General features: G+C 36.6%; 1 protein-coding gene across 3 annotated transcripts in view; it reads left to right on the forward strand.

The window, feature by feature from the left end:
- AP4E1 (adaptor related protein complex 4 subunit epsilon 1) overlaps positions 1-12,213 on the forward strand; it is a 71,616-nt gene extending 59,403 nt beyond the window's left edge. For 2 of the 3 annotated variants that reach the window (XM_040492681.1, XM_040492683.1), the window contains 4 exons: positions 1,042-1,596; positions 3,223-3,413; positions 5,181-5,338; positions 6,387-9,543. In XM_040492681.1, coding sequence (XP_040348615.1) covers positions 1,042-1,596; positions 3,223-3,413; positions 5,181-5,338; positions 6,387-6,547 — 1,065 coding nt within the window. In that variant the 3' untranslated portion in view covers positions 6,548-9,543. Of the gene's footprint in view, positions 1-1,041; positions 1,597-3,222; positions 3,414-5,180; positions 5,339-6,386; positions 9,544-9,800 lie in introns of those variants that run through there. The other variant, XM_040492682.1, reaches the window with a different exon arrangement.
- Positions 12,214-12,795: the final 582 nt, after the last annotated feature.

The raw sequence follows: 12,795 nt of genomic DNA on the forward strand, positions 1-12,795 counted from the left end.
AAACAAATGAAAAAACTCAGAACATCAGTGACCTGAGTAACAATATTGAACAGTGTAATACACATCTAATTCAAGTCCCTTGGTTACTTGGAAATGGAAGTCCTTCACCCACCCACTTGTTTTCATTTTTGTGTTAGTAGAATTTTAGTTCTTGTTTGATGACTTCTGAATTGAACTATAGGAGACATCTGCTGAAAGCTGGAAGAGGTGTTGGGACTTGAGGGAGTGAGAGGGTATGGAAGAGGAACTAGAATTCTGCTTAGCTGGAATCACGTGAAGGGTGGCCACACCATGTTAAAGCCCCTAGGAGGATGGAGATGTGGATTTAGAGTAGTGCCAGACTGCTGCCCTGATTCTAGGCAACTTTGGGAGGCAAGGGGAATTGTGAGCTACCACTCCACTCTTACATAGATTTGCAGACCACTCCCCAGGAGTGTTGACTTAAGGATGGCAAATTTGCCATTCCCGTCACCTGAGTCAGTAGCAAACATCACTAGTCAATTACAAAATTCTTGCCTGCTGTATGTGTGTCAGTCATTGCCAGTTGGTTCTTGAGGTAAAATCAGTTTTTCTTCTCTGTTTATTGACTTGTGGGCCATGAAATCACGATTATCATAGACAACTGAACCAGAGTTTGAGCCATCCATGTATTTGAGGGTATCTTCTCTTCTACAGGACAACTCTGGAAACTCAAATAACGGCTGGGTTTCTCACTGTTCTTAATTTGTGCAATTCTGTACTCTAACATTCTGAAATTGATCAAGTTTTTAGAATTGTTCACCAATGACTTTTTGACTTTCTTTTTTTGATGTTATGTATATTTAATGAGAAATAAGATTTAGCTAATAGTTCAAAGTGAGGTAACTGTCATAATTTTAGGGTTTAACATTTTATTCATCTCTGATTCTTTTGTTAATCTATGCTTTATACATAGACTCTTAACAAATTAGTAAATTATTCATTTGAAATTATAGAAAGATGTTTAAAACTCATGACTGGTAGAATGGGTTTTTTAGATATTGTTATATTTTATTTTTGCAGCTAGGAAAAGCAGATACCGTATCTCACAAGTTCAGAAGGAAATCAAAAGTCAAGGAAACCAAAAGTGGAGAAACAACCAGTGCTCAGAATATGCCCTGTTCTTACTTTAGTTCTTCGTCAGATGTGACTTATGAAGATGATTATTATTTGGATACTTTGCAGGATAGAGGAGACAAAGAATTAAATAAGTTTTCTCTCAACTCAGAACTTTTGGATTCTGAGTCACTCACAGAACTGCCCTCCGTTGAGAAACTCTCCAGTTGCACACTGTCTCCACCTTCTTTGTTCACTGATGATATGGAAGGTCTTCGCTCTCCTTCGTCCACTGCAGCCTCAGTTGCTAATGAAATCTCTTTAGCTTCTTCTCTGTTGGAAGAAACTTCTGAACACATGCATTCAGATCTTGTGGAGGTCTGTAATAATGAAACCATATCAGTGTCTTCTTACAAAATTTGGAAAGATGACTGTTTACTGGTGGTCTGGTCAGTTTCTAATAAGAGTGGTTTGGAATTGAAAAGTGCTGACTTAGAAATTTCTTCTGCAGAAAATTTCAAGGTAAGACAATGAATGGTTCCTTATTTCTTTCTTAAAGGGGTAATGCTTACTTAGTGTTTCTACTCTTGACTCTTCTGATGATTTATAAATTTCATCCACATCCTTTCCTCTTTAGCAAAAAGACCCAAAGGTGTGACAGGTTTTTTATTATTTTGAGTAAGGACGAATTATTCAAAAGAGACAAGGAAACATAATAAAGATTTTCCAGCTATATTGGGGAAGGCCATAAATATAAATATATAAAGTGAGTTTGGACAGAGCACAGTAGTTAAGAATGTAGGCTCTTGGGACACCTGGGTGGCTCAGTCGGTTGGGCGTCTGACTTTGGCTCAGGTCATGTTCTCAGGGTTCATGGTTTGAGCCCCGCGTCGGGCTCTGTGCTGACAGCTCAGAGCCTGGAGCCTGCTTTCTATTCTGTGTCTCTCTGTCTCTGGCCCTCCCCTGCTCACGCTCTGTCTCACTCTCTCTCTTTCAAAAATAAATAAACATTACAAAAAAAATAATAAAAAAAAAAGAATGTAGACTCTTGACTCTGAATGCTTGGCTTTGAATCTTTCTTTTGCTACTTACTAGCTGTGTTACATGGTCAGGTTATGTAACTGCTTTGTGGCTTTCAGGTTCCTCACATTTAAAATGAAGATATTAATAGTGTCTGCCTTTACTGTGAGGAGTAAATGAGTTAATATCTGTAAAATGCTTACAGCAGTACCTAGCACTTGGTAGGTGTTAGTGTGTTATTATTTTCAGTGTGAATTTTGTGTTTTTTTGCTCCCTTTAAATGTCTCACAGAACTGCCATATTCATTCATTCTTCATTCTTGCCATAAACACTGAAACAGAGTTCTCAATTTAGCAAAGCAGAACATCAAGGAGTAAGAATATTGAAGGATAATATTGTATACTGTCTGCTGTCTTTTTCTTTTATTGATTTATGTTGAGTGCTTGGGCATCAATTCTATTTCTTCCCTAGAGAATTGCCATTTTGATATTACATTATTGTATGGATGTCCTTGCTGGAGTTATGAGACTTGACCAGTAGATAGTTATTTCACAAGACTGACCAATTTCTTCTGTGAGCTAAAATGTGTTGAATGGGATATTACCTGAACCACTGACCAGGGCAGAAGTTCTGACTGTAGGTGTTCATTAGGACCACCTATGGAACTTAAAGAAACAAAACAAAACAAAACAAAATCTAATTCAGTTGCTTGGGCTCGACTCCCCATAGGTTGAGTAAGGGTGTACTGTAGCTTGAGAAAAGAAGACACGTGTGTGTGTGTGTTGGTTGTGGTGTTTTTGGGTTTTGTTTTGTTTTGTTTTTTAACTCTCCTGTTTTAAACATCTAGTGCTAGTCAGGATTGAGAACCAAATAATCTTTTTGTTGTTGTTACTAAATTATACAGAGGTTTTCACTGCAATTTGTCACATAACTTTTACCTGTATACTATATTAATTATCTGTGCTAGTAAATTTTTCTCAAGTGAAGTTGTTAGTCATTTTTATACTGTAGTTTGTTCTTAACATCTCACAATAGTATGCTTTTAAATTCAATTAAATAGAAAATTGGTATTAATATAATAGTCTGTATTGATCCTTTCTTCAATACTTTTATTACTTTTGTTTACAGATCACTGAGCAACCTGGATGCTGCTTGCCTGTAATAGAAACAGAAAGCATCAAAACCTTTCAATATAGTGTACAGATGGAGAAACCTTTTACAGAAGGGAATCTTTTTGGTTTTATAAATTATCAGATGATGGATACTCATTCTGTTCAGCTTGAATTTTCTGTAAACTTATCACTATTAGATTTCATTAGGTAAATATTTTCTGGAATGTTAATTCAAGTTACTCATTCAGCAAATATTTATTAGGCCTTTTCTCTGGACAGAAGCACTGCACTAGGCGCTGCAGAGTAAAATAATTCAAAGCTAGATACAGTCCCTACCTTTAGGGAGAGTCCAGTCTAGGGAAGAGACATTGAACAATCACATAAATGCATAAATAATTTTGAATTGTGCTTTGAAGAGAAAGTAAATGGTACAATGAGTGATTATAGTATGGGACCTGATTTACGTTGGGGTTGATTAGTAATTTTGGAAAACTTCTGAGAGAAAGTAATATTTAAAAAAAAATTTTTTTTCAACGTTTTTCATTTATTTTTGGGACAGAGAGAGACAGAGCATGAACGGGGGAGGGGCAGAGAGAGAGGGAGACACAGAATCGGAAACAGGCTCCAGGCTCCGAGCCATCAGCCCAGAGCCTGACGCGGGGCTCGAACTCCCGGACCGCGAGATCGTGACCTGGCTGAAGTCGGACGCTTAACCGACTGCGCCACCCAGGCGCCCCGAGAGAAAGTAATATTAAAGTAGTGTTTAAATTGAAATAACTTCAAAGATTCCAGGTGGCTTCTTTTTAAAGCTTTTAAAGTTTCTCTCAGTTATATTTCATTTATTTGATTAATTCTTTCATAAAATCTGTTTATTAAGGTTTAGAGATCTGCAAGAAAATTACTCAAGGTTATTAAACTTTAATTAGAGATATAGTAAGTATTTAGCATTATACAAGGCACTAAGCCGTGTTACCAAAATAATTGAAAACAAATTCTTCATTTTTCTGTTCTCATTTGGTTTTATGGATATATTTTACTGTATTCAAATATTTTTTTTAAATGAAGGCTGCCTGAACCAAAAATGCAGAATGCCAATAAATATCTGTAAAAATTTTTAACCTTCACACATTAACTTGTGTTACACTGCTGTAATTTTTGCCTACTGTTTACAATCTTTTAGTAAGAATGTGTCTCTCAGTCTGTCAAAGAGTTTTCATGGCCTTGGTGCTGTATGAGATAGAATCCAGCCTTCCAAAAACTTATACTCTCTGACTAAAAAGGTATATCCTATGGTGAGCATTAGTAACCTGAAGCAGCACAGTATGTATAATTAACAGTTCTTCTGTGTGTATTAATAAAATCCTATGTATGTTTTAAAAATATTTTTCCCATTATAAAATCAGTGGATAATTATTACAAAAATTCAAATGCTATGGAAAAGTATAAGTAAAATATAAAAGTTCCTTGTAATTCTACCCCCAGAGACCCAGTGTTAACTATTTGATCTTCAGTCTCATGAACCATTTTCAAAAATACATTTGTTAAAATCCTTTCCTTAGTCTGAGTTATGTAAGGTGCTACATCTTCATATTTATACTCTGTACATGATGTTGATAGTGTCTTATTGTCCCCAAATTCAAAGTATATTTATATTTGAATGATTCATCAAATTACTTGGTAAAAATTTTTTTAACTTGGTAAAATTTTGCCGAAATGACTAATGCTCAGAAAAAGAACTGAGTGATTTATTGGAAAGACATTGACACTTTAATAGAATCTTCTTTTAGTATTTCCTAAGTTTGGAGGTTGATGGTAAGCATTCTAATTCTAATCATAGTTAGTTTAAAAACATAAATTTTGTGGGGCCCAGATTTACAATGATTATGTTTTATTCCCATGAGTCATTTGAAATGTATTTGTTTAGAATTAATTTCATTCTTTTGGACATAATCTAATTTTAAAAATTATTTTCAGACCGTTGAAAATCTCAACTGAAAACTTTGGCAAACTCTGGTTATCCTTCGCAAATGATGTGAAGCAAAATGTAAAAATGTCAGAATCTCAAGCTGCTCTGCCTTCTGCCCTGAAGACCCTGCAACAGAAACTAAGACTTCATGTTGTTGAAATTATAGGTTCGTAGAGTTATGAAAACGCAATTTTGTGTTTATGGGGGCTTTCTCACAGAACACAAATCAACTTTTACAAGTATCAGATTTCTTAGAGCTATTATTTCCTGTTATGAATACCTTTCAAATGAGTGTGTTTTTCAGACTTTATTAAAGAATTTTTTGTGTGGTAAAGTATAATAGGATTTACCATTTTAACCCAGTTTTAACTGTATAGTTTATTGGCATTAAGTGCATTCATGTTGTGCAACCATTGCCACCATCACTTCCATAACTCTTTCCTCTTGCCTGACTAAAACTCTGTGCCCTTTAAATACTAACTCCTCATTCTCCCTTCCTCTCCAGCTCCTGACCACCACCATTCTTATTTCTGTCTCTCTGAATTCAACTACTGTAGGGATCTCATATAAGCAGAATCATGCAATACTTGTCCTTTTGTGACTGGCTTATTTCACTTAGCATAATGTCTTCAAGGTTCATTCGTGTATAGCATATGTCAAAATTTCCTTCCTTTTTAAGCCTGAATACTATTCCTTATATGAATATACCACATTTTATTCATCTATTCATCTGTCGATGGACACTTGGGTTGCTTCCACCTTTTGGCTATTATGAAAAATGATGCTCTGAGTGTGGGTGTGTACACATACCTGTGTTTGAGTCCCTGCTTTCAGTTCTTTTGGTTATATATGCAGAAGTAGAATTTCTGGATTATATGGTAATTTTTATTCAATTTTTGGGGAAACTGCCATATTATTTTCCACAGCATCTGTACCATTTATATTCCTACCAGCAGTGCACAAAGGTTCCAGTTTCTCCACATCCTCACCAACAGTTGTTATATGTATATGAGTGTGTGTGTGTGTGTGTGTGTGTGTGTGTGTGTGTGTGTGTGTCTTACAGGATTAGTAGCTCCTTGTGATTTTAATTTGCAGTTCCTTACTGATCAGTGATGTTGAATATCTTTTCACGTGCTTCTTGGTCATTTGTGTATCTTGGAGAAATGTCTGAGTCCTTTTGTCTTAAAGAATTTTCAATTTATGTTTTCTTGTAGGCAATGAAGGGCTTTTGGCCTGTCAGCTGCTCCCATCCATCCCCTGCTTGCTGCATTTTCGAGTTCATGGTGACGTATTAGCCCTGTGGTTCAGATCCTCCTGCTCTACTCTTCCTGACTATTTACTGTATCAGTGTCAAAAGGTAGTGGAGGGATCCTAGCAGAAGCTCTGCTTTTATTTTACTCCATCAAAATAAATGGTTTACATAGATAAACTTATTTACCAAAGTAAAAAGAACTCCTGGTACTTCTAATGAAAACGGGGATTATTACAAGCTGTGGTTTTATGTGTTTTCTTTATGAATCCTGATCAAGAAAGATCCCTAAGAAACTGTATCCTTAACCTTTTACTCAGGATTGTACAGTATGTTTGGGTCTCACAAAAGTGACCTGAACTAATGTTATAAACTGCTAATGATTTATATGTCACTTAGTGTAGAGGGACTGAAAATATTTATTTTGTTATAAATAATTTTATAGCAAATTTACTCTAGTGCTAGCTGATTTGTAGTAAAGCCAAGTCTCCGTTCTCTGCATTAATGGTGGGGGAGTCAGGGGGAGACATGGCATTGATCATCCCAAACCTAATTTGTATTTGGCTTTGGAATGCAGTGTAAGCTTTTCGATAGGGAAGTCATTACTTTCAATTATGTTTTGCTTGGATAAGTGTTGAAATTAATTGGCACAGCACACACTAACAGTTTAGGAGATCCATGAGCATGCTGGATATCGGGGGGATTCAATCTGTGATATAGTTTTTATTGTAGATAACTTGTTACACATAATTGCAGATAATTCAGCTACAGAATTTGTTTTCCACTTGAACTTATTTTTAAAATTCAAAATGAATCCTTATTTTAAATGTATTCTTATTTTAAAAACCCAGAGCCATTTACAAAATATTGTCATATAAAAACATAACCCATAAGAGGACAGAATACTCAAACAGATATAAAAGGACTTTGTAGTTATGGCAACTATCTTAGTTTCCATTTAGGTCCTTTTGACAAACTAAATTTTGTGAGTATAAATGGCAAAACCATCTTTCCTGGCTTTTGAATCTGCTAATACTCAATGGATACAACCACAACAGTGACTACTTAAGTATACTGTACAGATTCTTCAGTAAGATACATCATTTTCATGTTGTAATTGTGCCTTTATGGCCTATGTCAGAATTCTTGTCAGTGAAAGAAGTTAGGCCTACTATGAACAATGGACCACAATCTTGAGATTGTACATTAAAGTTAAAAACTGAAATAGTAAGTATTTTATAAAATCTTATGGTGCTGTGGAAAATATTTATTATTTCACTTTTTCTGACACTTCACCATGGAGACTGTTCAGGTAATACAGTTTTAAGTCATTGCAGTTAATACTCTGGTTAATTGGTACTGTTTATCGCCCACGTGTGGAATTCTGGTTTAAATTATCTCATTAATCATAACTGATAAAGATACTAAAGGGATTCCCTAGAGCTGTTAGGTTTTATTAGTTTTTTTGTGTCTAGCATTTTTCTCCCTAAAAACAAAAGCACTGTTTTTAAAAATTAATTTTAAAGTTACTCATTTTTAAAAATGTCACTTCTTGTTAATTTCATGTTTTTAAATACATACAGTAAAACCTTGCTATGAAAGTAATGGTAAGTGACTAGAATTTCCTGAGTAGGTTTCTCTTTTGAATAGAAGGTCAGATTCATCTTTATGCTCCCAGCAGCGTCATGTGAAGAGAATGAGCTCTCTTGGATGTGGTGGACACTGGTAGCTAGACTTACCAGCTTCCTCTTTATTTCTGCCTCTGTCAACAGCACCCCTCTCCCCCAACCCCCTATTCTGCTGTTACTCTGACAAAAAATTAGGAAGTACCCTCTCACTTTGTAGAGGAATACAGTATGTGGCAAAGGAGGTGCTCCAATTTTTTGTGTGTCCTTACTTCTGTGTGTGTGCATGATCACCAAGGCTAGGTTGAGTATAGAGCAGTGTGTGTAAGGTGCCCAGCAAGCAGATGGACGACTATCTAGGAGAGATTACAATGGGCTACTCTGCTGCTTTGTTAAAAGGTTGGTCGTGAATGGCAACTGACAGTTGTCAGTAACATTGCTTGGCCAACAGAGCTGTCTGATGGTGGGAGATGTGTAATGGTAGGTTAGGGCCGGGAGCATCATTTTAGCTTGTCAAAGGGAACATAGTGTCACTTTTGTTCTTTCTGAATCCACTAAATAAAAAGTAGAATAATGGAGTTTCCACTGAAACATTTAGTAGAATGTTTACAATTTTTATATTTTTATGGCTTTAAAACAACAGTAGGAAAGAGTGAATTTTAAAGAACTTCGGAGCAGTGTGTATCTGCCTAAATTAATTCAGTGTTTTAAGTTCCAAATCAGGCATCACCAACCTTTTTTGCATTGCAGGAAGACGTGACTGTAAAGTAGGGAGCATGATTTTTGTGGGCAGATAATCCTCTTTACCTTACAGTCATGGTTTAAAGTGAAGGGGCAGCATCTGGAGTAGAGCTGTGGTGGGGATGCTCAGCGTGTGAGTTCTGTGCCAGGCACCTTCACTGAGAGTGCAGGCGGCGGCAGGTGTGACTCTGGGGGAGAATAAAGGGCAGACGGCAAAACCTTAAGAGCAGGTGAATGAAGAAGGATCAGGCTCCCGCCAGAGTAGTCCCTGTGGAGGCGGGCGGATCAGGCTCAAGGGAAAGTGGGGCCCTGAGTAAGGGTACTTCTGAAGAGAGGGCAGATGGAAGGTGAGCAGTTACCAAGTGCTAATGTGCCAAGTGTGTCTGCATGTTCTTTGCAGGGGGGCACTATTTAAATAGTAACCTGCTATCCTCTACCAAAAAACAATTGTACTGAAAATGCAGTATTGTATTTTTTCCTTTATTTTGTTTCATGTCAGTAATATTGTAAAATATTGAGTTCTTTGTCTTCTTTTTTATGGATGAATGTGATCTTTGTCTCATGATTGTGAGCCACTGCAAGTGCACTGAACCTATTCACAAGTCTTTAAGGTGTTTTGCTGTGTTAAAATTTTAGAGGGAAAAATGCAAGTGAGAATAACAACCTAATAGGCATTAATGACTTTATTTTGGAGTTGAATTCTGTAATTTGAAAAACAATTCGGCTAAATATGTAATAAATACAAAGTGATCTATATTGTTCTTTGGTCTGTATATTTTTTATTATCTAAATAGCTAATAAGTAATCCTATTCAGTAATTTGATAGGGTTGGTGAAAAGGAGCAGAAGCAACTGGAATGGGATGAAAAGAGTGATTTACTCATTGCAGTCCCTCAAAGAATCTGGCCTAATTGGTTAAAAGTAAAGATACTGCTGTTTCTGTGTGATGTTCAAAGAGAACTTTGTGGGCTTCAGGCATGGATTCGTTCTCAGGTGTGTGTCCATATCCCCTAGGTCAGCTTATCCTAGCCTGACCAGAGCATTCAGAGCAGTGCTTTCTTTCCACGATGCCCTCTCCGTACAGCCGCCTTAAGATGCAAGAAACACAGTAAGTCGAAAGGTGATTTAGTGAGTCTCTGTCTCTACGTGTGTATCCTGAAACACAAAGCTAGATCAGAAATGGCATTTAAATCTCACTGACTTATGCCTACTATTGGCTATAATGTGTGGCAGGCAAGAAGTTCTGAGACTTGAAGCCCCATCTTTGGGACACTGAAGGTAAAGGAGGTTTAAATGCACCACACCCACTGCAGTAATTGACAAGAAGGGACTCTTAAAGGGAGGGATGGCCTGCTGCCAAACCTGGTAGTCAAAGTTAATGATTGTATGAAAGTTACTTGTTTATGTGTGTGCATAATGAAAGACTATGAGCTTTTTGTGGTTAAGAACCATGCATATATTCTATTCTGTGTTCCTTTGCCTGATGCATAATATAGGCATTCAGTAATAGGGACTCAGCCTACTGAATGAATGACTAAAAAGACTTGTCCCATCAAAGTAAATAATCTGAGACCAGGTAATATCTAGGGATTGACTTTAGCAATCCTTTGGCTCTTCTAGAAGTAAAGAAAAGTGATCAGATTTAGTTTATAGATATAAGTTAGCAGAAAGGGGTTTTGATGAAAATAGCTTGTGCCAGTTTCTACCTGGTGGAAGAGAGGAAGCCTGACTGCTTGATGAGACCTTTACCAGCCTGAAGGTTAAGTCCTGTGAGAAGTTGCCATGCCATTTAAGAGATCTCTCTGCAGATACAGTGTGATTACAGATAGATACTATGACTTGGAGGAGGAGGACGTTTCTGCGTTATGGCAGATGTTCATGAAGTTTTAGTGATCTAAAAGAACTGGTTTTAGGACAGAAAGCAGTGGACATTTGATCAGTGAAGTTAATGATAGCTAATGAATGTGATAAGGCAGATTTACTAGCTAAGCTAGCATTACATGTTTCTTCAGAAGAGTGAGCACTGTGATAGTGGGAGGGACAGCTATAAATTAATAAGGCCAACAGCATCAGGAAAGTTGGGAAAGAACAGTTCTGAATAAAGTAGCAGGAAGCAGAATTACTTAAAAGGAAATGTGTTTCCTATGCATCATGTGGGAAACTTTATGGTAGGTGCATGGATCCAAGATAGGATGGTACCCAAAAGATGGGTCCATAGAACCCTGAGAACTTAAAGATTGTGAGTTGGATACAGGGAGGATGGGCTTGGGCATGGGGGAGAGACAGATGATGTCAAACACTGTGAGTTTTCTGGAGCATCTGTAATGCTGCAAATGTAGTGAGTTCTTCTAAGTGGTTGCAACTAGATTGCGGGCTTCTTTCCAAGAGAAGAGTCAATTTTCTTTAGTTACTTTAAACTATTTTTGTAAGTGGATGAGTACTTTTCCTTCCCCAAAACATATTGCAGATACCACTAAATAGCCGGCCTTAGGAAGTTTTTCCCTAATGAGGTCTGGCAGGACATGTGCTAAATGGATGGAGACTAGAGCCCAGAGATTATTTTTTGTATTTCAGTGAGAGAAAAGTACTTGGAAATCTGTTTAATTGTACAACTCCATCCTTTATGTTGTGTGACAGGTAGGAAGTAACAGAAGCAAGGTGTGATATATTCTTAGGGAGAGGTGTTTGTCTGAATTGCTACTGTATAATTTAATGAAGTTGAGGGCAAAACCAGTGACTGGAACAAGCTGGTCTCCAATGATGATCAAGGTATAAGACCTGATAGATCAAGGTTAAGAATTTATTTTTTCATCTTAGTTGACTGATTAATAGTTGCTGGGGTTAAACAGAAGAGTTACGGTGAGCTGTGGGAAAAACGAAATGATTTGGACCCAAATATTGGACTAGTCTTCATCCACAGAAGTGATGTGTCTTTTGTTATTCATAAAAAGCCTTTTTAAGCACATCCGAGTTCATGCTCATCAAGTGACTTACAGTGGCATTGCTACAGAGCCTCAGGATGGGGTTGGTCACCAGAAAGACCCAAGTTGGAACTTTCAGCCCCACTCACCTACCTCTGGGAAGGGAAAAGGGAGGGGTAGGGTGGCTGGAGATTAAGTTCTAGAAAAACTCTTGAGTAGGATTCATGAACTTCCATGTGGGTGAGGCATCCCATTGCCATGCGGACAGAAGTTCCTGTGCTCAGGACCCTTTCAGACTTTGCCTGATGTACCTCTTCATCTGGATGTTCTTGAAGTGTGGCCAGTCAGAATTGAGATGTGTTTTCAGTATAAAATTGAAATGTGTTTTAAGTATAAATATTGGATTTCAAAGACTTCATGCAAAAGTAAAATACTACTATATGTTAAGAATATTGAAATTGTATTTTAGATATATTAAACCAAATAAAGTGAATTATCAAAATTAATTTTACTTGTTTCTTTTTAATATGGCTACTAGAAAATTTAAACTTCATATGTGATTACATTATGTTTCTATTGGATAGTGCTGTCATAGATCTAACTTTCAACTAAGATCTCAATTTATAGTCCTATAAAGGCCAAATCTAGAAAAAACAATCAGTGATTATTCTATCCCTTGCTTGCTGCTAATTCTGATATTAAATCCATTATTCTTAAACTTTAATGGCAATTCAGAGAGAATTATATCTTCTTAAAATGGAGAATTTTCCTCCACTTCTGGAAGAATTTGATTATTCTTGTCTTTGTCTCCTTCCTATGTCTAATCCATCTTTGTCTAAACTGCTATTAATGTGTTCAATTCATACATAATATTTTTTAATCTCCAGAAGTTCCATTGGATCTTTTTTTATATCTTTAATTTCTTTCTTCACCATGGCGATGTTTTTTGTTTTTTTTTTTTTCCAACATGGAGTATATATTTTAATAGCTCTTGTCATGTCCTTGGTGGCTTATTCTGGCATCTTTGTTATTTCTCTCTTTCTCTAAAATAAAAAAGATAGAGTGTGAACGGAGGTGTGGGGAAATAG

This window comes from Herpailurus yagouaroundi, unplaced genomic scaffold (genome assembly GCF_014898765.1).
Source record: "Herpailurus yagouaroundi ecotype Mexico unplaced genomic scaffold, PumYag 184, whole genome shotgun sequence".
NCBI classification, from domain to species: domain Eukaryota; kingdom Metazoa; phylum Chordata; class Mammalia; order Carnivora; family Felidae; genus Herpailurus; species Herpailurus yagouaroundi.